Source organism: Ailuropoda melanoleuca, chromosome 13 (genome assembly GCF_002007445.2).
Source record: "Ailuropoda melanoleuca isolate Jingjing chromosome 13, ASM200744v2, whole genome shotgun sequence".
In the NCBI taxonomy this organism is placed as follows: Eukaryota; Metazoa; Chordata; class Mammalia; order Carnivora; family Ursidae; genus Ailuropoda; species Ailuropoda melanoleuca.
The window spans coordinates 42,289,145-42,315,716 of NC_048230.1; the positions used below are offsets into that span (position 1 = coordinate 42,289,145).

Here is a 26,572-nt window from a genome sequence, read left to right on the forward strand (position 1 = left end):
ACAGAGATAGAGACAGCCAGCGAGAGAGGGAACACAAGCAGGGGGAGTGGGAGAGGAAGAAGCAGGCTCCTAGCGGAGGAGCCTGATGTGGGGCTCGACCATAACGCCGGGATCACGCCCTGAGCCGAAGGCAGACGCTTAACCGCTGTGCCACCCAGGCGCCCCTACACTGTTCTAATTTTAGCATCTGGGCTGTCAAAGCTAACACTCAGCATTAGCATTTAAACAAATTCCACTGGAGGGGAAGTAAATCCAAACTCGGATGTACTGTTAAAATTTCCAGTGGTTTTCCTTTCAGCTCAATCCACTTGGCAGGAAAGGTGCAGTGCAGGATGGCTGTCTCTGGGGTTAGCGATTTTAGAACCTTCACTTCAAGGATTCTGCTGGCTAAAATACCTGAGAAGTGTTGACCAACTCAAGAGGTAAGTCAAAACTCCGATTGGGGAAGTGGTGCTCTAAGGAGAATTTATGAATTAAGCGACACAAGGACTTGGGATACGCTCTTTAAAGGACATATAAATCCTACTGCTACCTGAACTCGTCAGAAATTTAAAAAGACTCCATTTTAGCACTTTCCAGAGGCATCGGTCATCGCCAAGAGAGGAATGACTTCTAATTTCACCAGGACTAGCAGCCAAAATGGTAGAGGGGGACCATTCTAACGAGGACCTCCCAGTGATGAGGGAACCCGTGCATCAAAAGGGCAAGGCCGAAGAAAACAGAGGAACGTATCCTCTCAGGGTCAGAAAAGTGCTGGTTACGTCCAGGGGCTCTCTCTGTGTTCGGGAACAATTAATGAAATAATCGTTACGTGGGCACAAATGTCATGAAAACCCTACATTTCCTCTTGGTTACTCTACCACCTCTAGGCATGACCACAAATCTCGGCAACATAAGCTCACATTTGGCCGAGGGAAGAGGAATTTTTTTTAAAGAATTTTTCTGAATGAACAAAATCATTAAAGTTGCTGATCTGGACTGGAAAGGAGGTTGGGGAGGTGGGATGGGGAACCACTGCCCAAGAATGAGTAAGAGCGCTGTGGGTCGCGTTGCAGCCAAGGGCTCAGGTTTGCCATGCATGCTGCCTGTGGGGAGCCAGATGCAGAAGGAAGTGATGATGCACTAGGGTGGGGGAGGCGGGAGCACCGGATACAAATCTGTGTGATGGGAAGTAGAGAGATGGACGCGGCTGGCCACCCTCCCAGGGACGAAGAGGGCGGAGAAAGGAAAAGGACCAGGTTCTCCGGGAACTGTCTTGAAACAAAACCTGGCCAATCAATTCCAGGGTAAAAATGTGGAGCGCAAACCCACGGGAGCAATATTATGCAGAGTGAATCTGTGCCCAACAGTATCTCTATACCCCCGGGGCGCTGACTGTGTATTCACTTCCTTTCTGGAGGTGGATCTCGTTAGAACACTAGGAGCTCATACCAAAGTCTCTCCACAGCGCCTCCTGTAACTAACCCCCACTCTCCCACAGCGCACGGACGTGCGAGTGCACGCACGCATCCTCTCTTTCTCAGTTTCTGCGCCAGGAGCCCTAACCCAGAGTGCATTACTTACCGAGTTTCAATAGCCAGCCTTCGCGGTCTGGATTGAAGAAAGTGTGAGTGAGGTCATTCCCATCGTCCTCTGGGATTTTAAAGGGTTCGTTTTTTATGCTCTCATACAGATTCTGGGATAAAAGATGACATTGCATGTCTCTGGTTCTAGAAATATCTCTTCTCCCTCCCCCTTTCTCTTCATTTATTCAATAAGCATTGGTTATATAAGTGCCACGCATTTGTCAGGCACCGAGAACACAAGAACACGACCAGTTCTGCCTTGAGGCAGCTCGCAGAGACAAAGTAAATAAGGTGCCTAATGGATGACGAAGAAAGAAAAGAAAGCAGCCTGGCTTGCACTCACGCTCTCCGTTTCCCACTTTAAACCACTCCCCCTCCTAGTTCCCTCGCTGGGCATCACTACCAGTTTCTTAATGGAATTCACACAGTGAAATGAATTTTACGAGCAGCCACTTGGCGGAGCACATGTCTCCCCCCACCCCCGGTCCCGAGTTCACCGTCTCCTGGGTTAGGGCACACTCACCCGGAGCAGCTCCTCGGGCAGGTCTCCGCCATCGTTGATGCCGCGATTCATGGCGATGAACCTCTCCACAGTGGGCTTATCTTTGACATTGGGGTTGTGTAGGCTGGTGTTCAACATGATGATGGCAAACGAGAGGACATAACAAGTGTCTAAGGAGAAAAGCAGAAAGAGGATCAGAAACATCCCACCAGAAGGACCAAGAAACGTCTGATGGAATCAAGTCTAAAAGCCATGCTCTCAAAACAAGGAGACAAATCCACACGTCTGGACGCCCTCTAAACGAGAGCTATCTACCCGGAACTAGAAAGAGCTAGGCACATAGAAGCACATCAAGTATTCAAGACTTCAGGCTGATTATTTTTCAGATTGCAACAATATGAGAAACAACACAATGTATAAAAAGAAAATACAAAATACCTATAATCCCACCACCTGCTAACAACTTATTTTGCTTTCTTACACGAATGTGCCTAGTGCAGCACATCACGAATATAGCTCACAGATGCAAATTCTTAACAAAACTGGAATCAAAACAGATACATAGCCTTGAAATCCTATTTTGCTGACCTTATTAGCATTTTCCCCATGTCAATAAAGCCTCTTATTAAACACATTAATTTTTATTTTTTTAATTCTTTTGTAAAGTTGAAGTATGGCAGACACACAGCGGGACTCAGTTTCGGGGGCACGCACATTGACTCAAGAACCTCATACGTTACTCCACGCTCACCACCATCAATGTGCTCGCCCCCGTCACCACACAGCATGGTAACAATACTGTCGACTGCACGTCCTACGCTGTACTTATCAAACTTCCAGTAATAAAATAAGTGAGCCACAGACATGAAGAACGTGATTTTTAATAGGTGCACATTGCCTACCTCTCAGCTACTACAGCTTGCATTCCCACCCCCTTATCCCTACTCCCTGGGCTTCTGGATCATTCCCAACTTTTCACTATTACAGCTACCATTTAAATCAGTGTTCTTGGCATGAACCTAGGTCCTGCTGTTTTGGAAACCATCTAGCGCCAAGAAAGACTCTCGTGTGAAATGCTGGCCATCAGTGGGGCACACGGCTGCCCTACCTGTGGACTGGAACACCCCATTATTGCACTGGCAGTAGCGCTGCGCAAACGCCTCCATCATCCGGTCAATCTTCTGGGCCTCTCCTGGTAGCCGGAAGCTCCACAGGAACTGCCTGGGTGGTGAGGACAGGTGATGAGTGATGCGGACAGGTGATGAGTGCTGAGGATAGGTGTGTTACTGGGCTGGGGCTCGGGGACACCACTCACTTCTCCAGGAACGGGTGCTACACTTCCCATAGGTGTTAATACGAAAGGGCCAAAGGGGACCCACTGGCATGGGGCTTCCGCTCCCGCAGCTCGGAGCAGGTGCAAACTTAAGAGTTCTACGTCACTGTTCTCTTAGACAAAGGTAAAGTACTTAAAAAAACGTGAAAAATTAAGATTTTCCGGTATAAGAAAATGGTTCTCCTCCTCAGATTAACACACAAGACTGAACTAGAAATCATGCTCAGGTGAATGAGCTCCCATCTCTGGAAAACAAGATGAGGTGGCGGAAAAAGAGAAGATTTTCTATCAGACCATTCACCATTGATCCCTTTAAGTCAACGAGAGACCCCCGGCCAACAGGTCTCATTGTGCATTACCTTCATCTATCCAAACAGCAACGCAAACCACGATGCACCGAAGGGCAGTGGCGCCTGGATGGCTGGGGATCTTGGGTTGGAGCCCCACACAGGGCTCCACACTCAGTGCGGAGTCTGCCTGGGATTCTCGTTCCCTCTCCCTCAGCCCCTCCCCCACCTCATGGGCGTGGGCATGTGCACTCTCTCTCAAATAAACAAATCTTTAACAAAAGATTGAATAAAAAAGGAAAATTCACTCTCCTTCTAAGACGAAGTGAACAGCTACTGACCTCCTATTCTCGGGCAGGGGATTAAAGGGTTTTCTACACTGAAAATTAGAAAACCTTTCAAAATTTAAACATTCACCAATTTCCTAATGAAATTGCCCAAATGAAAGACATGAGGAAGAGTTTTGCAAAATGTGCCTTCGGGGTGCACTGTCACTTCGTTCCTCCGGTCACAGGCTCTTCAGGATGTTCAAGAGAGCCCCCAAAACATCCTTTCACCAAAACGCCACAAAGCACAGACACGGCATCAGAGACCTGCCTCTCCCACCTACCAGGGCGCCCTCCCCAAACGCACTCACCGTAGCGCCTGGACAAGGTTAAGGTCAGTGAACTCATGTAACTCCACAAATGCGTGAAGAACCTGGATATTAAACTCGTCTCTAGGAGGAAAAGCAGAAGATGGGGGTGGGGAGCGGAAGTCAGACACTGAGCCTGAGAATCCAGCCATCCGGCCCCAGCCAGGCACTTCCCACGCGAGTCTGCAGGCCCGCAGGCTCCACACACAGCAAGGAAGAAGCCCATGTCCCTCTGTCCCCACGCCTCCCTCACACCAGCCACTCTTCCCTAGAACTCAGCTGCCTCAGGACAGAACCCTCTTCGGGGACCGGGAGCGTGCTGGAACTCCTGACCAACCCCTCTGCCACCGGCGTCTCCCAAGGCCTCACCTCTCCCCCAGGTAGTCACCAATGGCGGTTTTGTTGAGGCCTTCCCCTTTGTACAAGAACTGGGCGATGTCTTCACAAGTATTCTTCAGCAGGTCATTCTCTATTAAGAACTGGATCCCCTAGAAGAGACAACAAGGACACCAATGACACTCCACCCTGGAAACCTCTAGAAAGGAGGGGAAAGGGCAGAGGAAGGACGGGTGTGGGTGCTCTGGACACACGGGAAGTATCTAATAAGACTCGGCAATGGACACGAAGGGTCGGAGGAGTCCCAGCTGAGGAGCCCGGGCTGAGGACATGACGACAGGAAGTGTGAGCTACAGAAGGGCCAGAAGCTGTGACGGACAGCACCGGGCCCCAGCTGAGCACCACAGCGACCCCATCTTAGAGCCCGAGGGCTCCGGCGCCACCCTCTTGCTCACCTTTTTAGGGTCCATGTTAAATTTTTTCCTGCCCATGGCTACCTGTTTGTTCCTCTGCATGTTTTTCCTGTAAAACAACCACCACAGCCACGTTAGCACTCCAGGCAGTCGGGAAGCTGTGAAAGACTAATGTCATTCCCACTTGCACCCACTGACTCGTGGGGAATTTTGAAAGCACGATCAGGAGAGTGTGGCGTACTTAGGACCATGTGCGGGAGGTCAGCTGAAATTCTGATTGGGCCCCATGTCCATTTGTTCTTTCTATCCCAGTGCTTTTTCTTTTAACATGATTTTTTAAAAACTTGATTAAGGTATCATGTATCTATCACACAATATACCCATTTAATAGTTCATCTGAACGATTTTTAGTAAGCTTACGAAGCCATGCAGCTGTCACCATGACCAGGTTTAGAACATTTCTACCACCCGGCGAGGGTGTGCTGCAGGAGCCAACAGCCTGTTAGCTCAGTCCGCCTACCCTGTGCGGCCATCCGGCTCGCCAGCGGCCCGCGGGTGGGGCCGTGCGAAGCGAGAGCGTCAGAGCACGGCTGCACAGGCCTTCCACTGGGCACGCTTCCATCTCCCGCGAATGAACGCCTGGGCGCTCCACTGCCGGCCACGGCACGGGCGCGTGGGGCCCCCGACGAGAAGGTACCACACCGGTTTCCAGTGGCCACGCCGGCTCGCCAACACCAGGGACCCAGGCCCACTCTTAGTTCTGGGCCGTCTTCTCATCACTGACTTGCATGTGTTCTTTACGTACATATTCTGGATACCAGTCCTTTTCCAGACACACTATTGCAAATGTTTCTCCCTGGCTGTGGTTTACCTACCTGTTTCTTTTCATAGTATCTTTAAGACCAGAAGTTTTAAATTTTGATAAACTCCAATATATCCACTGCTTAAAAGCTACAGTTTTTTTAAATGTAAAGTTAAGAAAGCTGTAATCCCAACCTGACAATCAGAGCCTGGAAGTGATGAGCTGGCCATTTCGGTAGACCGCAAGCATCACTAATCTCTAATGGCACTGCCCACACCCACTTAAAATAACAAACTCAAATGGTTTTAGGAAGCCAGACAGGGGACTTAGGCTTAGAAAAATACAGACATGTAGTGAGTTAGAAACAGCCCAGTTAGTGCATTAAGTACTTAGAAAACGGTCTAGGAACCCCATTCAAAACTAAACTCTGGAGCTTGCTGATGCTTCATGCCGTCAACCTGCAAACAGTCCTCGTCACGTTGCACTATAAGGCCCACGTCCACACTCTGCCTCCAAGCGTAGGCACTCAGACACAGCTGGGCGCTCCAGCCTTCGGCAACAGTGCGGGCAGCATTAAGCTTTTCCTTGACACAAAGGAAAAGCACAAACTCTAAAATGCAAACACAGTGAACAGCAGAGGGAAGAAACACCAGTTCACACAGTCATTTAAGGGCTGTTTCAGGCTTTGGGGGCCTTCAGAGTTCTCTGGTTCAATGTCTGCAACCACGCGAAAGGCCCTCACCTGTCGGAGCGCCTGCACTGCAGGGGGGAGGACAGAAAACAGGGAGATGCGTGTGCTTGCTAGGGACCGAGGACAGAAAGTGCACCCTTAGTACACAGGCCACAAGTGCAGGCCGGATGCTCGGGAAGGCTGCAGCCACAACACCCAGTGGCCAACTGGACAGACTCACCTTTCTTCTGTGGACCCGAGGTTTTCAATTTCATTAGCTACCTCTGCTATCTCATCCTTGAGCCTCTACAAAACAGACAGTCCAGAATTACCGGGAGGAGCAGATGCAAGTGAGAGGAGCCCCTCTAACAGCTCACGTAACTCCCTCCAACCAAAAACAAGACAAAATAAACCAAAATGAAATAAAATAAAACAAACCAGAAAAAAAAATCTTTAACATTTGGAAAATTCTTCTTTTCGACAAATATTTATTGAGCTCCTCCCAGACAGTACACGTTCCAGGGAATACACAGTTGGAAAAGACAGCTCCCGACCTCAAGGAGGTCGCAGTCTAGGGAAGCAGCTTATAGTTGTATACACTGCATAAAATAGGTATTTTTCCACCAAAAGGTGGCTGCCTTGATACAGTTGATCAGAGCATCTCTGCAGCCTGCTAAACTTGAAGACAGGATGAACGACCCAATCACCCAGCCAGCCAGGCCCGCGGCGCTTGGGCTGGGCCAACACTGCCGCCCAGCGGTGGGCAACGGGAACGTCCAACCCAAGCTCCTGCTTCTTCCCTGCCCCTCTCACGGGTATGGCAGACTCTCCGAAGGGACAGTCAAGGTGAAAGGGGCTTCTAGTAAAAAACTGCTGAGATTTCCTAGCATTTACCAGTGAAACAGGAATCAAAGAATTGGTGCAAATGATCAAATCACACTGAAGCCGACACCGGAGCAAGTCTTTCCACACTGCAGCTTTGGGGTTCCAGGGCAGGTCCCCTCCCTCCCCACCCCCAAACTCCCAAATGTTTTACAAAGCATTCTACAAGAGTAACACCTGCTGCCCCAAGGGCTAAAATAATCCAACCAATGGCTTCTATGACTTATGTCCTACACCACTTTGCAGTTACGCAAAGGATCTTAGAAACACTGATGAAACAGCACTCGCTGGTGAAGCATCTCGTACGGAACAGGGCCTCCTTTAACCCTGACAGCAGCCTATCAACAGGTGTTCTCATTCTTATCTTACAGCTGAAGAAGCTGGAGTTGAAAGGATCCTTTTATCTGAGATTGGTCCTCAGGGAAGAGGTAGACCAGGACCGGACGTGGGTCTAGCTTAACCCAAAGGCCATGTTCCAAGCGCCTGAGCCCTCACCCATGCCCCACTTGGCAGTGAGAAACCTGCTCGGGAGACAGGGGGCTGCGGTCACCTAGTTCTGACAACTGACCAGCTGGGTGAGGGCTTTGCAAACCACCTAACCTAAGCTTCCCTCTTCTCACTGGTGAAACCAAGGTTATCATCAGTAACTACACTTTGCTCAGAGCTGGGGTGGGGTCAACTCAGAAGATGTCATGCAATGACTCTCTGTAAAGGACACCTGTCACACCGCACGCGTCACTGCTGTGACCTCCTACCTGAATGTCGGCCAGCAGCTCCTGCTTTCTCCGCCGGATATTCTCCAGTTCCTGACGCTCGTCTGCAGTCAGGTCACTGGGAACTACAAGAAAGGAGGAATATGTTACTAAGAAAACTTTATCTCACCAAAAATAAATAGACTCCGGAGACCACAAAAGGACAAGGACGCCACGGAAGAAACCAGAAGCCCATTTTGGAAACGGGGACAGCTCTGGCTCCCATTCTCCCTCAGCTTCACCAAAGGAAGAAAGCACCCTGCTCACAGAGAAAAGCTGGCTGAAGGAGCACTTGCCATGGAAACAAGAGAGAAAAGGCAGCCTGAGGTCAGATGAGGTTGGCCGGGGATAAAAGGGGACTGTCAGCCGAGCCCATCTTCAGCCCTGACAGCAGGGACACTCCAGGCCCCCGGTGAGCCCGTCTCTCGAGGCCTCAGCCCCTTCATGGGACACCCCCCCCCGACCCAGAACCACTTCCACGACACCCTGAAGTGGGGAGGGGTGGTACCCGCAAGACAACATGAACACTTCTGTGCCATTTCTGGAAGGGGGAAGGGAAAGACTAGACACAAAGAAAAAAATTCTAGAAGGATATACGCCAACTGAGTGCTTGACTCTGAGGACGGGGTTATGGAGACTTTGCTCTCTGCTTCACATGCTTCTGACTGAGCAGGTTTTCATGAGCTCTCATCCCGAGAACAGAGTCACTGAATTCCCGCTCATGGTTCTCACCACGAGACACTCATCCCCCTGAGGCTGCACTTCCTCACCTATAAGAACAGGGCCTTGGGACAGGAGCCCCCTCAGGGGACCCTTCGGAACATGCTGGGGAAAGCCATGCGGTCAGAGGGGAACACAGGCACTCGTGTCGGGAAACCCTGGGCTCACACCCTGGCTCCAACCCGCCACACACCCAGTAGGGGCGCCGTGTCTCCAGCCATCACGCGCTCATCGGGCTGCTGTACCGGCCGAGTCCACCAGAGAAAGTGCCTCGAAGCCCGCTTGGGGCTTCGCGGGAGCTGCACACTGTTGGCTCCTGTCTCCTCAGGGCAGAAGCAAAAGGTACCCGTGCAGCCTGACGAAAGGGGCAGCGCATGGATGTTTCTAGATGCGGCAGGCGCCTGTGCGAGTTAGAACCGCACCGTGTGACACGGTGGCCACGGGCCACAGGTAGGGCTACTAAGCACCTGAAACGTGACTAGACCAGTTCGAGGTGGACTACATGTATAAAACACACACCGGACTTTATACGAAAAGGTAAAATATCTCCGTAGTAGTATTTTATATTGTTACACATTGAGCTCATTACTTGATAAATAAAATACACTATTTTAATTGATGCCACTTGGGCTACAAGAAAGTAATGCTGCATTCTGTGGCTCAGACTACATGTGTACAGGACAGCACGGAGCTTGAACAACGGCTCTGCTCGAAAGCACAGGACCCTCAACTCTCTTTCTGTGACACTGAGACTTTAGTGCATTCAGAGACCAGCTCCTTTCCGCAAATATTTCATAAAAATCATGGAAGACAACAAAAGAGGGCAACAATAACAGACAAAAATGATGTCTACAGCACAGGTAAATTACCTCCGTTAGATAAGCCGGCTTTTTTTTTTTTTTTTTAAAGTAAGCTGCACATCTGGCACGGAGCCCAAAGCGAGGCTTGAACCCACAACCCTGAGATCAAGACCTGAACGGAGACCAAGACTTGGATGCTCAACCCACTGAGCCACCCAGGAGCCCCTAACCTTTCTTTTTTTTTTTTTTTACCCAGCGTTCTCCGACACTCCTCTAGAAAAGTGTCTTTTAAACTTCCCCAAGACACACTAAAAAATGCAATTGCTATCATGACTCGATCTTCTCCATTCACAACAGTACCAAAGATGTACCTTCTTCGTGTGATGGTCACTGACATTTTCTATCATTTTACTCTTGTTTTCTTCACAGTGGCTGCGATGTCACAGCCTAACTGGTGCACTGAGCCTACAGTAGGAAGCACCAATGTCAGAGGCTGGAGGGTTCCGGTGCACGACGGAAATCCAGCCCAGGTCACCTTCCCAGAGTGGCCTCGCCGTGTCCCTGGGAATTCCGAGGGAACGCTCACCAGTGCTGCCCGAGAGCTGGACCGGGGACAAGTCAGCTCCGGTTAGAGGGAACACCACTCTGAGAACCAGCAGAGACTACTGACGCACACTCCATTCTCAAGAGCAGCACACTTACAGGAGTTTCTTCGAGGTTTTCTGCATTTCACAGAGCAGAAGCTTTTCTAGTCCATGAAGTCTAGATGATCCCTTTAAGAAATAATTTCCTGAGGTTCTAGAAGACAAATATTCATTCTAACGTAACATGGTTTTGAAAATTTGAGCCAATAGTTCATTTTTAATAGCTGTTCCACGGGGGAGAATAATCAGGCTGTGATTTTGAAGCCACAGAGACGGCTTAATCAGATCAACGCATCCCTACCCAAGCGGAGGCAAGACTAAGGCCCTCGGAATGAGGCTGATGAAAAACAGACGCAGCATGTAGAAAATTTACATCTCAAGACTTGCTGTGTGCCCCAAGAAACCAATGTTTCTCATTCCAGATTGGAAAATCTGTGGTTGCTTTCTTTTGAGAACCCCAGCACCCACCCAGTCCAGGTTAGCATTCACCCATGACCGTTCTTCTAGAAGGCCACAACCTAGTTTCTCTATTACAAGTTTAGAACGCGCTGCCAATCTTCTACCAACCAAGATGCTATTTTAGAAACAGTAAAGGAATGTTTCAAAAGCTATAAACCTACAATATCAAAAGGTACAAGGAGAGGGGCCACTGGCGGAAGGGATTTCAACAAACCTCTGGGACAGAGAGAGCAGAGTGCCAACTCCTCCCTCTGGAAGGCAAACGCGGTGGGCGTGGGGGCCTCGGGTGCCCGTCACGGCCGTGTCTGCAGAGCCCGGCACAGTGCCTGACACAGCACAGGCCGAGCAGAACCACCTAGCGAGCGGCTGAGCCGGGAGACCTGGAACTGCCCTCCGGCAAAGGCACCTCGTGCCCAGCCAGACGAAAGCAGAGCCTCGCTGCACATGAGGCCCACCCCACACACGGAGCTCCCATTCACCTTCTAGCCGCTGTGTTTCTTACACCCACAGAGATGGCGGAGCCTACAGCCCAAATGAGAACCAGCAAGGCAGGGAACAGAAAACCCACCCTGGAGCGGAACAAAAGAAAACTTCAAAAGAACAGAAAACTCTGAAAAAGGGACAGTTAAACAATACACTCCTGGAAATTAAACCTATTTTTGTCCCCTAGCCTCCCCCATCAAAAAGGGGTTAAAAGATAAAGGGAGGCACATGCGGAACAAAGAGCAAAAAGACTTGAAGACAGAAGCAGAAACGGACTCCCCCAGAGAAGCAGTCACCGTAAACATTCAGGAGCTGGAGGATTCCGATGACCCTAAGACCTCCGTGAGCAGGAAGAGCGAAGAGGCGGCTGGTGCAACAGCGGACACTGGGAGAGGGGCTTTCGGGGTCTAAATAAAAATGACTTTGACCCTAGAATGAATTCTCAGTCAATGTGGAGGACAAAACAATCGTTTCAGACACGGGAGGCCTCGAAGGGTATCTTCCGCGCTCCTTCAGGAGGAGGAAGACGAGCGCACAAGGATGGGGAGGTGAAGCCTCGAGAGCTTGAGGAGAACACACAGGCTGTCGTGCGCGGACAGGAAACAGCTCAGCCCAGAGAAGGAACGGGAAGACAACTGAGAAGTATTTATGGTATGCGGAGGCACCACGGACCTCCCCGCAACAGAACAAGAAGGATCACTGGAAACAGAGCAACAACTGAAGGGGCTCATGAGCCAGTCACGGCCGGCAGCGCTCAGGGTAGGTGAGAAAGCAGAGTCCACTGGACCCCAGTGCTGGGAACAGCGCCCGAGAGACAGAACGCACGAGGGCTGGGCTGAGCAGTAAGTACATCCCTGGGGTGGCGCTGTGCACGGCTGGTCAACTTGTAGTGTCAGCCTGCAGACACAGCGCAAAGGTTCATCTCAATCACGCGCTAGCAGTGGTGAAGGCCAGAGCGAGGGAGCAAACGGAAAGACAGGGGGCCCCCATGGCATCTGCTTACAAAAACAGGGACAGAGGTAAAAGATCAACAAACAAAATGGAAGTTGTAAATATGTGCATGGAAGTTTCAAAAGTGAAAACAAAAGTGAAACAGAACTGATACACCATCAAAAATGGACAGCGGGAGAGTGAAGAGAATGATGTGACGTGGAAGGGGACAAGAGACCATCTCTGACTTTGATAAAATCATCAGCTGGTTGAGAATATTAATATGCACTTGGCAGCACCTACCAGAAGAGAAAAGCCAGAAAAAGTTAATTACCACTAGCTGCTTCTGGGGAGTGGGTCTTATGAGCTCCTGAATACTCGCTTTAAAAAAATACATGCAAGTACTACCGCGTTTTTTAAAAGATTTTATTTATTTATTTGAAAGAGGAGCGCACAAGAGAGCTTGAGGTGGGGACAGGGAGAGAAGGAGAGGGACAAGCAGGCTCCCCACTGAGCAGGAATCCCAGGACCCCAGGATCATGACCTGAGCCATCCAGGTACCCTGATACTACTGCACTTTTAAAATGAAAAGTAGGGACGCCTGGGGGGCTCAGTCGATGAAGCGTCTGCCATCGGCTCAGGTTATGATCCCAGGGTCCTGGGATCCAGTCCCGCATCAGGCTCCCTGCTCAGCGGGGAGCCTGCGTCTCCCCCTCCCTCTGCCTGCTGCTCCCCCTGCTTGTACTCTCTCTCTCTGTCAAATAAATAAGTAAAATCTTAAAAAATTTTTTTTAAAAATGAAAAATAAAAATGTTCATCTATGGCTCCTAGAAAAGACAGGCCTTCTATGTCCCGGTTGTCAGAAGGAAGCAGCATCTGGCTAATTTGCAGTGAGAATAAACAGGACATGTATTCACATGTGCTTCGGGGCTGTCTCCTGACATTAACCACATGATCTCTAAACCCCGCTGCATTCCACACTCGGCCACCTTAGATCACGGGCTGCCTGCCTTAGGGCTCAGCAAGTCATCTGGGAACTTCTTTTAAAGAAGGGCAGGTTTCTGTCTCATCCTTCTAGTGGAGTTCTTCCCTGAGACCAGGAAAACTCCAGCACCCTAACACACATAGCTCCCGCACTTAAACTCACCAAGGTCAGGTTACCTCCTCACTTCAAGCCCTCACTCGCACACTGCCCAGGAGGAAAGTAAAGGCCATGGAGAAAATGCTTCACTTCACTTCACAGCAAAAAGAATGAAAACCGTGGCTGGAGAGGGAGAGGGGTGAGCGACCCCCAGGACAGGGCAGGCCAAGCAAGGCAGGGGCAGGAAGCGAAGGCACAGCTGCATGCACCCCGCACCCCGTGTGCCTGGAAAGGCAGCCTGGGCCCCAGGAAGGGCACGTATCAGTGCCGTGGCTTTCCCTCGAAGCCATGAGGGTTAAACTGTGAAAGATCGGCTGATGGGCCAGATGGCAGAGAAACAAACAACTCCTCCCTCCCCCGACTGCCACGTGCTGCAGCCACGCTTCTGTGCCAGGAAGGCGGCTAAGCCCCCTTCTCTTGAAAAGAATGGCAACCAGGGAGGCAGCAGCCTGAGCACAAAAGATGGGGAGCACAGCGCCTGGGGGTCTAGAGGCCGCGGGAATTCACTTCTGCAAAGGTTAATTTACAAGGTCTCCCCCTTCTAGCAAGGGGGCCAGTCCAGGATGAGCCCTCCCCAGTCCTTTGCGGGGTTCCAATTCAATGAAGGGGATTAAAGTGCGTACAACAAGGGACCATTATGCTCAGATGTGAATAGAAAAGCCACACAAGGGAAGCTTCCATTTATTTCTTTATTTAAATGTTGCTCTGCAGATTTTACCAGTCGGCAGAACCCCAGAGCCGAAATGTGCTCCATCCAGCACATACAAAGGAGGACTGTCTTAAAGGGACAGCTCCCATAAACAAGCACATGGCAGCAATCACGCTCCCGCTCAGCTGCTCCCCCCGCCCCGCCCCACTCCCCCCTCAGCAGCCAGGAGCAGGTGCCCAGCGATCTGCCATCAAGTTCAATCGAAAAAGCAGTTCTTCTGAGAGCAGTTTCTGCCCAGGAGGAGCACAGGCAGCCGCCTGCCAAAATGGACCACTCCGTCCTACATCCCCGGGAGTGTTAAAGACGTGCTTTAGGACCGAGACACCACTCCCAGAGGTCATCCAGCAATACCAACTCCTTCTGCCTAGCTCTAAAACACACCACTTGCCTTGTTTTTCCAACCATAATCATCAACCGTCGCCCTTCTTATATATAGCCCCTGCTTCTCAGTGGATAAGAGGGGTCCAAATTTAAACCAGCACAGCAGGGAGATGTTTTAAGAAGTGAGGCCAAGAATCTAGAAAGGTCCTCCCTTTCCCCCAAGCGTGGAGAAGGTAAACAGGAGAGAACACCCTAGTCCAAGTCCCCACCCAGGCCAGGGAGGGCATCAGTGTGTCCAGACACTCTCCCAGCCTTCCGGAGCACCGATACCACAGCTACCCCCTGGAACAAGGAAGGCCAAACCCTTCACAGACCTCTATGTTTTACGAAACTGAAAACACACAGCTTCAGACACCTAACTGTAAGCCCCAGCTAAAACAGGAGCAGCAGTAGTAAAGTACCATGCTTTCTTATACCCTCTCTAGAAACTGCTACCAGCTCTAGAGAGAACACAGCTATTTACAAACAGCTTGTGGGTTCAAGAGTGCAAATCTGGGGAACTGTCCATGGGAGTGAAGGTGGTTTCTTTCCCCTCCAGAGACTTAAAGGTCAAAGGGCCCGCGTTTACCAAACTCCTACGTGTGCAGAGCCTACCAGTTAGATGCCTCACGATGCCCCACCCTATGGGGGTGAGTCATCTGGTCTCCCAGGAAATCCCAGTGACTTACAATGAGAAAGATTCAAGAGGCTAGAAAGAACTCAGGCGTTGGAGACCAACATTTAGCAAACTTTAACAAAACTCTCAATTCCAAGCTGACATTGGACTACCTGGGGTCAGATCTTTACGACAGGGATAAGAACGCAACCAACACGCACAGCATCTCTCAGGTAAAGGGCAACACAGGACACGGAAAACACACAGCTATAATGACTCAGATATTGCAATGAAAACCTCAAATTTAGTATTTATTTATTTTTTAAAAGATTTTATTTATTTGACAGAGAGAGAGACAGCCAGCGAGAGAGGGAACACAGGCAGGGGGAGTGGGAGAGGGAGAAGCAGGCTCCCAGCGGAGCAGGGAGCCCGATGCGGGGCTCGATCCCAGGACCCTGGGATCACACCCTGGGCCGAAGGCAGATGCTTAACAACTGAGCCACCCAGGCAAGCCAAAAGCCTCAAATTAAGAGACAGGCCTCAGGACAGCTGGCACAACCAGAGGGCAAGGGAGAGAAGACTGACAGTACACACGGACAGGACCAAAGCCCGGAACGTGGTGGCACCCAGGAGCCAACAGTGCCCATGATCATATAGGCATTTCGTACAGAAAGTCTGCCAACTTTAGAAAACTAGTGTCTTTTCCTTCCTACTAAGTCAAAACCCTGGTAATCCTTTCTAAACTGAACACAGTACTAGTCCACCTCAAGAAGGCAGGAAATCCTGACCCCTGCTACAACACGGATGAACCTTGAGGACAGCATGCTCAGTGAAATCAGCCAGTCATAAAGGCCACATGCTGGAGGGTTCCACTCCCGTGAGGTCCCCAGAGCAACAGAGAGACAGAGAGCAGGATGGAGGCTGCCAGGGGCTGGGGGCTGGGAGCTGGGGAGGTGGTGCTGACTGGGGATGGAATTTCCGTTCTACAAGATGGAAACTTCTGAAGACCGGTTGCACAACACTGTGAGTATCCGTAACGCTCCTGAACCATACGCTTAGAACGATAAAATTTATTTTGCATGTATTTTACCATAATTAAAAATAAACATACAAATAGTTAATGGCAGTATCCTGACTTCCTGATTTCTGCTTACGGTACTCCTCTCTCCCGACTGACTTATGAAGTCTCACCACCAGTTTATGGCCTAGGACATTTTACTTTTTAAAAGATTTATTTTTAGAAAGAGAGGGGGAGAGAGAGTGGGAGGAGCAGCAGAGGGAGAGAGAGTCTCAAACAGACTCCGTGCTGAGTGCAGGGCTTGATCTCATAACCCTGATGTCATGACCTGAGCCGAAACCAAGAGTGGGACACTCAACCGACTGAGCCCCCCATGCGGCCTCGCCTAGATTTTAAAGGAATTTGCATACACAGCGTGGACCAGAAAGAGTGAAATTAGCACGTGGCTCGCATAACTCGCATAACTGATAGTCAACACAGAGAGGCCAGAGGCTCCTTCTAGCAAACTGCCAATGCGAACATTACTCTTCCAGTTTAAATTATTTCCACACAGAAGCCACCCAGTCTCCTCCTTAGGAGGAAGGACAGTTACATTAATGATTTTGTTACCATTTTCTGCATCTTTAAGAAAAACTCTGCTCCCACCTCAGTCTTGGCTCTGGCTCATCTAACCACTGCCCGAATGACTCAAGCCTCCTTAGTCCAGAGGAGAATCGACCTGGGGTTGGGGGTGGGAGGGGACACTTGCTGGGGGCTTTCCTCGCTTAGGTAGTTCTGGGACCTTGGGCCAGGCACCACCTCTCCCTGCCCCAACTGCACTGGGCCTGTCATCATCACAGCCCTTCTCAAATGAGAGGACATGTTTAAACAGCCCCACCGACGCCCAGCTGGCTTTGACAGGGGAGCACGTGACTCACGATCTCAGGGTTGTGAGTTTGAGCCCCACGTTGGGTATAGAGATTACTTAAAAATAAAAGCTTTATTAAAAAAAAAAAAAAACCCAAACAGCCCCATAATCTGTCTTAGAAAACACAAAGTATTCTATCATCTTACCTTAAACACGGAAGGGAACTGACACATTTTATCTAATGAATCCTAGAACTCCAGCAGTAACCAGCCAACCAAGGGGAAATGAGGTCAACTTTCAAGGTAGTAAAAGGGACGAAGACATACAATTGTATCCTAAAAGTTTGGTTTAGAAAAACAAAGTTAACATCTGCTTTCAGTAAAAGGTAAAAACTAGGAAACAATTGTTCAAAATCCCTCTCCACCTTTTGTAAAGCCTGGCAGTGATAAGATCTGATCCAGCTGGAGTTTTGCAGCAGGATTCTTTCTGGCATTCAGACTTCCAAAGCTGTTTTTGAGAGAATCACAGGAACGGAAAGCAGAGCTGGAACCAGCCCAACAGGGGAGAACTAGCTTCTCGCGCTGGCCTCCTCGACACAGATGCAGAGTGCTCAGGTCTCGGGGAAAGCCTGGGAATTCCCCACCCCCAGACAGACCAACTCATCTGAGTTTGCCCCCCTTCTTCCTGAGGGAAGGGGCTCCAGGAATAACCCGTGCCAGCTGCAGTCACCCTCCCCCCCCACCCGCCCGCACAGCTGTGTGGCCACACCCCTTTAAGTCCAGAACAGGGGCTTGGTGGGGGTTTTAAGAAATCAGTTCTCTCTCGCTTCACCTGTTCCTAAACCCTAATTGTATGCCAGCTCTTCGTAAAACCCTTCATTTTTTGGCACACTAAAACATTCTCAGTCCTTCTAATTGCTGGAGTAGACCCCTAGGAGCAAATGAAATGTGCAATTCCAACTCCTTTTCTGGGCAAACTGCTGGAAAGAGGGCTACCCATACCCAGGAATGGTTCCAAAGTACTCAGAGTCAAACAGAAACTCACGGGTGGGTCCAGAGGGGAGAGGATTGCCCCGCATCTGTCCCTCTGCTTCCTGATGTCCTATTTCTCACCTCACCAAAGCAGGGCCACCAAAATGGGTGATCAGCTTGCTCCTGAACCTCAGGCCCAGAAGAAACCACACTGAGTATTTGAACATCTACCCCAAGAAGCCAGTGGAAAAACCCTAGGAGGAGAGAGCAGAATGCAAAACCACAAGGCAGTCATGCAGAGAGACAGCGGCGGCACGCGTCAGCTTGCTGCTGGGTGGAGAGGCTGGCAGCAAAGCATAATGGAGCGAGACCCGCACAGTCCGCATGCCGCTCCGCACGACGAGCTCCGCGCCATCCACCCGGCCTCTTACCCAAGGCGAGTCCCCTCTCCTGCAGCCCCAGTGTCCCAGCAGCCGCTGTCAAAGCCTGGGCAGCTGGCAGCTCTCCGCTTCAGAGGCCATGGTGAGCCGGCCCCGCGACCCCACCGTCCCAGGCTCCCGGGCGCTCCCACAGCCCCAGGTGGCTGGAGGGATGCAGCAAGCACAGCATGTGTGCCGGCACAGCCAGGCCAGAGGAGGCGGCGAGGAAACAAAAGCCAAGTGGAAACCAAGGGTGGACAGGGAGCCGATCCTGGTGGGGAGGGCTGGCGGGGACAGAGATGGCCGCACGGAGCTGCCGCCCGCCTGACACTTGGCGTGTGTGCCGCTCAGCTCAGCTCCTCGCAGGCGTATTTCCATGAATGCAATTACAGCCGGCCCCTCCTACTACCCCCCACGCGGCCTCCTGGGGGAGGGGTGTACCGCTCGCTCGCAGGCTGCACTTGCTTTTCTCTACCCCCTAGAAGCAGAAGGCTGATGGCTGCTTCACTGGGAGGATGTTATTAACCCCTCCTTTAGATGCCCTCGCGCTACTGAGTGGATAAACGACAGGGCCGACCCACGGAGGGGAGGCTGTCCCGTCACACTCAGCACTTGGCCACCCCCTCCTCTTGCTCTGCACCCCAGAAGCAGGCGGTGATGCTGACCAGACTGCCCCTGTGCTCTGGCCCCAGGCCCAGTGTCTCCACACAGGTGTGCTCCGGCCTTTCTAGCAGAGGGCTGGCCTCCCACTCGGTCCCCGGAGGTGGCAACATCACATTCCGGTACATTCCGGTTAGGAGGAGCTCGGCAGGTTGGTCTCGGGGACATCAGACTTGGACCCCCAGACCCCAGGACATGGATTCCATGTTAGACCAGAACACGAGATGACACGAGGCAGCTGCCTTTGACCAGTAAGGGAAGAGACGTCAGGTTTTAAAAACAAGTGCCGGGGCGTCTGGGTGGCACAGCGGTTAAGCGTCTGCCTTTGGCTCAGGGCGTGATCCCAGCGTTCTGGGTTCGAGCCCCACATCAGGCTCCTCTGCTATGAGCCTGCTTCTTCCTCTCCCACTCCCCCTGCTTGTGTTCCCTCTCTCGCTGGCTGTGTCTATCTCTGTCGAATAAATAAATAAAATCTGTAAAAAAAAAAAATTAAAAAAAAATAAATAAAAACAAGTGCCAAACAAGCAAAGGACAAAGAGAAGAGAAGCCACGACACCAGATCAGGGCTCTCTGACCTCAGCACCACTGACCTTCTGTGGGGTCACTCTCCGTCACGGGCGGGTCCTGGGCAACGCAGGATGTGGAGCTGCCCCCTGCATGCCCGGGCACCCCCACCACCTCCCCTCCAGAGGTGAGAACCGAAAGCGTGTCTAGACGCTGCCAATGTCCCCTGGAAGCCAAACCGCCCTGCTTAAAAACCACGCTCCAGATCAACAACACAGGAGAAAACGAGAACTCCTCACGCCCTCCCCTGACTTCCAGTCTTTGGTCCTTAGGAAGCTGCTGAGAGGAGGCACCCCTGCAAGGCCCGGCCCCACCCCACCCGTCACCATACTAACGTGGGTTCCATGCCCTGGGGATTCCTGGTCACCAGGACAGGCTCACCAGACCTGACCTAAAGAGCCCAACTCTGTAGCCTGGCCCGTGGCTGTGGCCCGGCCTACGTCTCTGAAGAAACCGCCATAATGTGAACTGTTTTATTTTTGTGTCAAAATGGCAGTTCTCGTCCATAAGAATCATACCACGTCTATGAGAAATAAACCGCAAAATTATGTATGAATTCTTGTCTTTAGACGCAAAAGGAAACCAGCTTTCAACAGAGGTGTAGACCGTGAGTCCCCACCTGACACACTCCTGCCCGCCGGGGGAGGGAGCTCACTCCCAGCCTCTCTTCGCTTCCTTCTCGTATTTAGGGGCTCACCCTCAGCATTCCTCAAGAGCCCCCGCTCACAGGGAGACTCGGGCCAGAGCGGCCAGGCGCCCCCTCAGCTTACACGTGCGGACCCTCACCTAAACACCTCAAGCCGCACCGCCTCCGTGTGTCTGCTCGTGGGGTCACCATCCGGCGATGCGCTGTCCTACCGGGGTCTGTCCCGTCACATCTCCTACCCCAAGTGTCTGACCAGGGCTACGTCCCCCGTTTTGAGGCAACATTACTGGGTTTTATGCAAGTACACACACAGCAGGGATTCACAGATCCCCGCAGGTGAGTGCCGACCTCTCACCTCCCGTGCAAGACTCGGTCAGCGCGCACGAGGCTCACTGCGCCTCGCTTCACCACACCCACAACGACCGGGGCAATCAGAGGATCCACAGCGCGGCTTTACCTGCAGTGTGGGAACCTGGGCAAAGGTTCAGTTTGAATCCAGGCCGCAGGCAGCTGCAAGCAAAGCCCACAACAGTCAATTCTTAGCACAGACGATATGACCCAAGACATGAACAGACAAGAAGTTAGAGGGAAAAGCTACCAACAAAAAGTCTGCTGCGTGGCCCTCCTCCTGTAAAAAGACGACAGATGCTAAAATAAACAGCCCCATAGTCAAGCTCATGAAATCACAGTGATCGAAGACAAAGACCGCTCACAGGCGACCTAGTCATCTCAGGAAATCCACCAAGAGGGAAAACAAAAGTTTTCAAAATGGTTTTCTCAGACTGTTAATTCAACAATCTTAACAACAACAACAAAAAAGTGTACGACCCATAAACAAGGCACCCTATTAGTTACTGTAGAAGATACAGAGATGGTAAAACAGGGTTTCAGCCCCCAAAGAGCTTACATGTTACTATTCCCTTCGAAGGAAAAACAATCAGGCAGGTCTGTGCAAGGACACTGGCAACAGGTGCTGTGAACATGGCAGCCACGTGCCAGAACGCTCCACAAAGGAGCTGAGGCTGGAGCCTGCTCTGAAGGTTGGAGCCACGAAGGAGAGGGCACTCGAGGCTGGGGAGAGTGACAGTCGCATGGGGGAGAAGGGAGAACACTCTGGAAAGGTGGGGAGAAGCTGGAGCCACACTGTGTCCTCTGACTCTGACAAGATGACCTCTGGATCCTGCCCCTCCCAGTGGCTCCCAGCTCCAACCATCAAGCTGGCACGAGAGCACCCTTGTGCAAAGCTCACGTCCTGCCCTCCTCCCTCCGGTGAAGCCTGGGGCACACGGAACCAGCCCCGGGGACCCTTCCCCAAGTGTGCGGGGGGAGTCTGCAGCACTTACTCTATTTGATCCACAACTTCTGAGGTGGAGATAAATTCCGATCTTTCAATTCATCAAGGGCCCAAGTGTGCTAATCCTAAGCAGGGGCACTGCCAAGCCCCAGCTGACCTGGGCAATGGCCCCATGCACCAGCATGCACAACGGGCAGAGAGCCTGGTTCTCAATCTCCCCCTTCTTGTCACATGGCAACTGAGGCACAGAACTTTAACAGTGGTACCCCATTCCTGACACTCCATTCCTGGCTCTCGGAACCAGACGCGGACCCTTACCGGAGCTGCCCGGGGTCCAGAGAAGGTTTTCTGAAGTCTGAGAGAAGCTGAGGAGGGGCTGGAGGCACCGGCCTGGGCGCCCACCTTCTGCATCCCGGCAGGTCCTGGCGGTCGCTCACGGACAGGGCGAAGCTGGAGCAGGCACAGAGGGCTCAGCCGCGGGGATGGCGGGGCCCCTCCCAGGGCCTGCGCAGGCCCAGGGCTGTATGCATTCTGTTCTGAGAGGCTGCTCTCGGGGTTCTCCGCCTCCTGCCCTTTGCAGGGGGCGCGGCTGAGCCAGGAGCAGCGCTGCAGGGAGGACAGCGGTGAGGCGGCAGCAGGAAGTGGACAAAACTCAGTGCCCCTTCAAGACCCCAGGTGGCACTCCTCCCTCTCCAAAATGAGCTTGGGAGGTGATGTGATCCATGAGGGGCTGGTGGGTTTGGCTGTGAATTCCTGACACCAGGGAGGTTTCTGGTGGCCTCCCTCCAGTACAAACAGATCCTCACCTCTTGGCTGTTATCCTGGGGGTATGATGTGATTGGTTTCTCAGGACAAATTCCCTTCTACCCCCAAACCCCCAGAGCCAGCACGTGGCAGGGCCCACCTTTCACACCGGGCAGGAGAGAATCACCAGGAACACAAGGTGAGACCTGAGCAGAGGCGGGAAGACCCCAGCAAGGAGAGGTCTCTCCTCAGTGTGTATGTCCCAGGTCCTAAAAATACTACTTACATCACCAACAAGATTTTCACAGAAATGATACAAATAAAGTAATAATAAAGTCCTTATGAAAAAGTTCATATAGTAGTCCAGAGAAGTATGAAGGAGAAACGAGGTGACATACGGGAGTCGCCCTGGAGATGGACGCACGAGGCTTGGTGACAGGAGACAGCACGAGGGACACTCGAGAGACGCTGACCCACCTGGCAGCGCCTCAGCTCACACGGTCTCAGGAAGAAAAAACACATAAATATAAAGAAAAGTGGGGTTTTCAGCCCACGGTGGTGGGGCAATAAGCCAGCCAGCCACTTGGGGGAAGACGAAGCTGAAGGCCTACCTTATTTATATCAACATAAATTCTGGCTGAACCACAGATTTTAATGTAGAGAAAGAAACCATCAAAGTCTAGAATAAAGCATGGAGGACTGTGGTCATGGTCTTGGAGACCGTGTTTCCTGCGTTAAAATGAAAAGCATTTTTTTTTAAAGATTTTATTTATTTAACAGAGAGAGAGACAGCCAGTGAGAGAGGGAACACAAGCAGGTGGAGTGGGAGAGGAAGACGCAGGCTCCCAGCAGACCAGGGAGCCCGATGCGGGGCTCGATCCCAGGACCGTGGGATCACGCCCCCAGCCGAAGGCAGACGCTTAACGACTGAGCCACCCAGGCGCCCCAAAATGAAAAGCTTCTGAGTGGAGAGTGAAGCCCGAGCCGCTGAAGGTAAAGAGCCAGGATGGCAAGTATGCAAAACGTGCCAATCAGAACACGAAGACCATACTGCTCTCCAGCAGTCGGGGGACCCTGACGAGGGCGTGGGGGCACACGGGCGGCCAGGGGCGTGTAACCCGGCACCACCTTTCTGCCGCACCAAAGCTCAAAAGCCACTTACCTTTCCATTCAGAACTTCCATTTAAGAATTGACCCAACCGACATCCTCGGGAAACTGCCAAAGTTAAGAACTACTTAAAACACTATGTGGTCACAAGAAAGAAGGAGCTGATCTGTGAGTGATCATCTAGGAAATTCTCGAAGACATACTCGGCGTGACGGGCAACCACGGAACAGCAGGTGCACGCACAGACTCTGCTAGGGACACACCTGAGGCTGGACGCGGCCCCTCCTCAGGGACGGGGGGCAGGGACGCCTCACGGTCTGCCTCTCCGCATAGCGGGATCCACCATCTACGGCAACATTTTTTTTTTGTCTTTTTGTTTTTTGTTTTTAAGATTTTATTTTTTTTTTAGTCAGAATGAGAGAGAGAGAGAGAGAGAGAGAGAGCACGAGCGGAGGGGAGGGGCAGAGGGAGAAGCAGGCTCCCCCACTGAGCAAGAAGCCCAACTCGGGACTCCATCCCGGGACCCTGGGATCATGACCTCAGCTGAAGGCAGACGCTTTACCAACTGAGCAGCCCAGGTGTCCCTAAGGCACCGTTTTACACTGATGTTTCTATTCAGAGAAAATATGGAAATGCCACCAGCCATTTACCCCAAAATATTTGCTCAGACTGATGCCTAAACATCTCTTTTGTGGAAAGAGCACACTGGGATTCCGCTCTAAGGCCTTCTTAGCGCCCGCTGTAACTATGCCATTCGGCCGTGGTTTAGACGGGGGACTCCGCCTAAAGTCTACGCATCAGCACCCTGAATTTCTGACACCAGAAAGAAAGGAGATGCAGAAAAGCCACTGACTAGGAAAGGAAATTTACTGGCTCCTTCTCAGGTCAGAAGCGGGAGCTTTCATGACTGTGCTGTGCAGTAAGGAATGGGTTCTTTTCTTAAGGAAGTGGTGGGGGGTGTACTGGGGTGAGTGCTGGCCCCCAGCACAGCTGACCCGCCTGTCTCCACTTCCCCCAGCGTGTCACCCGCGTCTACGGGGCCAGGCTCCGCACGTCCTCGGGAGACGCGCACAGGAGGTCATGAGCTCACCGTGCCCTAGCAGTGCTCTTGAACGTGAGCTCCCGGCCGAGTGTAATGTCCCTCCGGGAGCCGCAGTGACACTGCTCGCCGGCAGAGGTGACTGGGCTAGACCCGGTCCCTTCCGAGGCTGCCCGAGTCCAAGACCACACTGCGTTTAAGGACTGTCCCAGCTGCAGCTCCTCAAGGGGCAAACAGGAGAGGCCCCCAGCAGCTACAAGAATCTGTTTCTAACAAGGAAATCTCAGCCAAGTGGACGACAAACAGACGAGGAGCAGAGGGGAGAACGATACGAATCTAGTCCCACTGCCTTTGGACGGTTGTCCAAATGCATGGAGAAAGTGAGAATCTGATACTTTAAAACATTTCCAGAAGGTCTAGCCCTCCGTCCTTCAACCAGAAGCAAACCGAATGCAGGGTCAAAGCCCCCACCACAAACATACTTCGGTGAACCTTCCAGAACCACAGAGAGGGTTGTTGACAACTGGAACATCTCCCGCTTCCCAGGCCTTGTCCTCGCCTCCACTGACCACTCTGTGTGCTGATAAGGGCCTGCCAAGACCCCCAATACCTGCCTTTTCTTCCTATCAGTGCTGGCTCCTAAGATCATCCCACCCGTCTGCTGGACTTGAGGCCTGAACGCCGGCGGCCAGGCCTGTGCTTTGGTACTCTGCAAGAGGTCGAGACCTCGGAAGGCACAGAAAGGCTCAGGCAACAGAGACAGGTCCGCTTCATCAGAGGAGCAGAACCCAAGCCTCATTTCTGCTCACCTTCGTAAAAAAAGGGAAGGGCGGTTCTCAACCTCTTATGACGACACTGTGAGCATTCATGTCTGGTGTGCTCACAGGAGGGCCTGTGACATTCAGACCAGAGCACGTCCCCCTTCAACACCTGTCACAGGAGATGGCAATGCAGGTCTGCTGGGGAGCGCTCCTGCTTCAACATAAAGACGGTACTGCGACTCTGCAAAACACAAACTCAACCCACAAGGAAGGGGGCGAGAAATATCTGCGGGAATATTAATTTCTAGTTACGGCACTTCAGCTTGCCCTCTTCCTGCACGCCTCACGCTAAGTGGTTTGTCCAACACAAGTCCGGCACAATCACGGGGATGCGCTAAGAGGATGGGATGAGGCGGTAAGTCAGCGGCAGGGGTCGTAGTTTAGTGGTCACCTGAGAATCCAGTATCCTAGTGGAGAGGCACTCTACTTAATTCTATCCCACACATCTTCCTATAAATAATAGGATTTTTACACTCACATAGAATCTCACAGCTTAAAATGTTTCTTTTTTGTTTCCATTTTTATTTGAACTAGACAACAAAGTCCAGCCACGAACTCTGCATATTTCCTGACAATGAACAAGGCACCGTTACTTCCAGTTTTATAGATGAGGTAGGACTCAGTAAGTAGAAACACTCTACTAACAGAGCCCCATTCAAACTCACTGGCTGAGTCCTTAACTCTTTATTTTCTATTCTGGGATAATCAAACTCACGTCAGCTCAGTGTTTACTGAGCACCTGCCTATGCCCACCCTGTGCTCAGAGCTCAGATTTTAACAGCTCTAGCCCCTGCCCTGCAGAGAACACCAAGGCCAGAGGGGGAGGCACACGGGCCTGGAGCTGTTGCACCGGTGGCCATTGGGGCCGTGCACCCCTGACACTCGGGGACACCTGGGGACACCAAGAGTCTCAGACAGGTCAAGCCTCTGAGCCAGGACTTGGAAGGACAAATGGATGCCCCAAATGGAGAAGCAGAGACCAATGTGGATGCACATACCAAGCAAGGGGAGGAAGCGCCTGGGTGCCTGGGGACAGGGAGCATACCTGGGGGACAGGGAACACACCTGGGGGTCAGGGAAGTGGCCGGGTGCCTGGGGACAGGGAGCACACCTGGGGGACAGGGAGCACACCTGGGGGTCAGGAAAGTGGCCGGATGCCTGGGGACAGGGAGCACACCTGGGGGACAGAGAGCACACCTGGGGGTCAGGGAAGTGGCCGGGTGCCTGGTGACAGGGAGCACACCTGGGGGCCAGGGCCTAGGACACATCAGGACTGGGCCAGCACCCGAAAGAGAGCCCAGCATCAGCTTGCGAGGGCCTCGTGTTCCACACGCCAGGGAGCTTGGGTTCCAGCCCAAAGAAAAGGTTCAAGGGCGAATCAAGGGGGACTCAGCACTGAAAAG

At 51.9% G+C, this 26,572-nt stretch overlaps 1 protein-coding gene across 3 annotated transcripts in view; it reads right to left on the reverse strand.

The window, feature by feature from the left end:
• CYTH1 (cytohesin 1) overlaps positions 1-26,572 on the reverse strand; it is a 40,699-nt gene that overhangs the window by 11,752 nt on the left and 2,375 nt on the right. The window contains exons 1-9 of one of the 3 annotated variants that reach the window (XM_019798788.2): positions 18,306-18,673; positions 8,180-8,262; positions 6,784-6,848; positions 5,113-5,179; positions 4,691-4,809; positions 4,325-4,405; positions 3,176-3,288; positions 2,089-2,237; positions 1,563-1,675 (exon numbers count right to left, since the gene is read on the reverse strand). In XM_019798788.2, coding sequence (XP_019654347.1) covers positions 1,563-1,675; positions 2,089-2,237; positions 3,176-3,288; positions 4,325-4,405; positions 4,691-4,809; positions 5,113-5,172 — 635 coding nt within the window. In that variant the 5' untranslated portion in view covers positions 5,173-5,179; positions 6,784-6,848; positions 8,180-8,262; positions 18,306-18,673. Of the gene's footprint in view, positions 1-1,562; positions 1,676-2,088; positions 2,238-3,175; positions 3,289-4,324; positions 4,406-4,690; positions 4,810-5,112; positions 5,180-6,783; positions 6,849-8,179; positions 8,263-18,305; positions 18,674-26,572 lie in introns of those variants that run through there. The other 2 variants (XM_011223856.3, XM_011223854.3) reach the window with 2 other exon arrangements.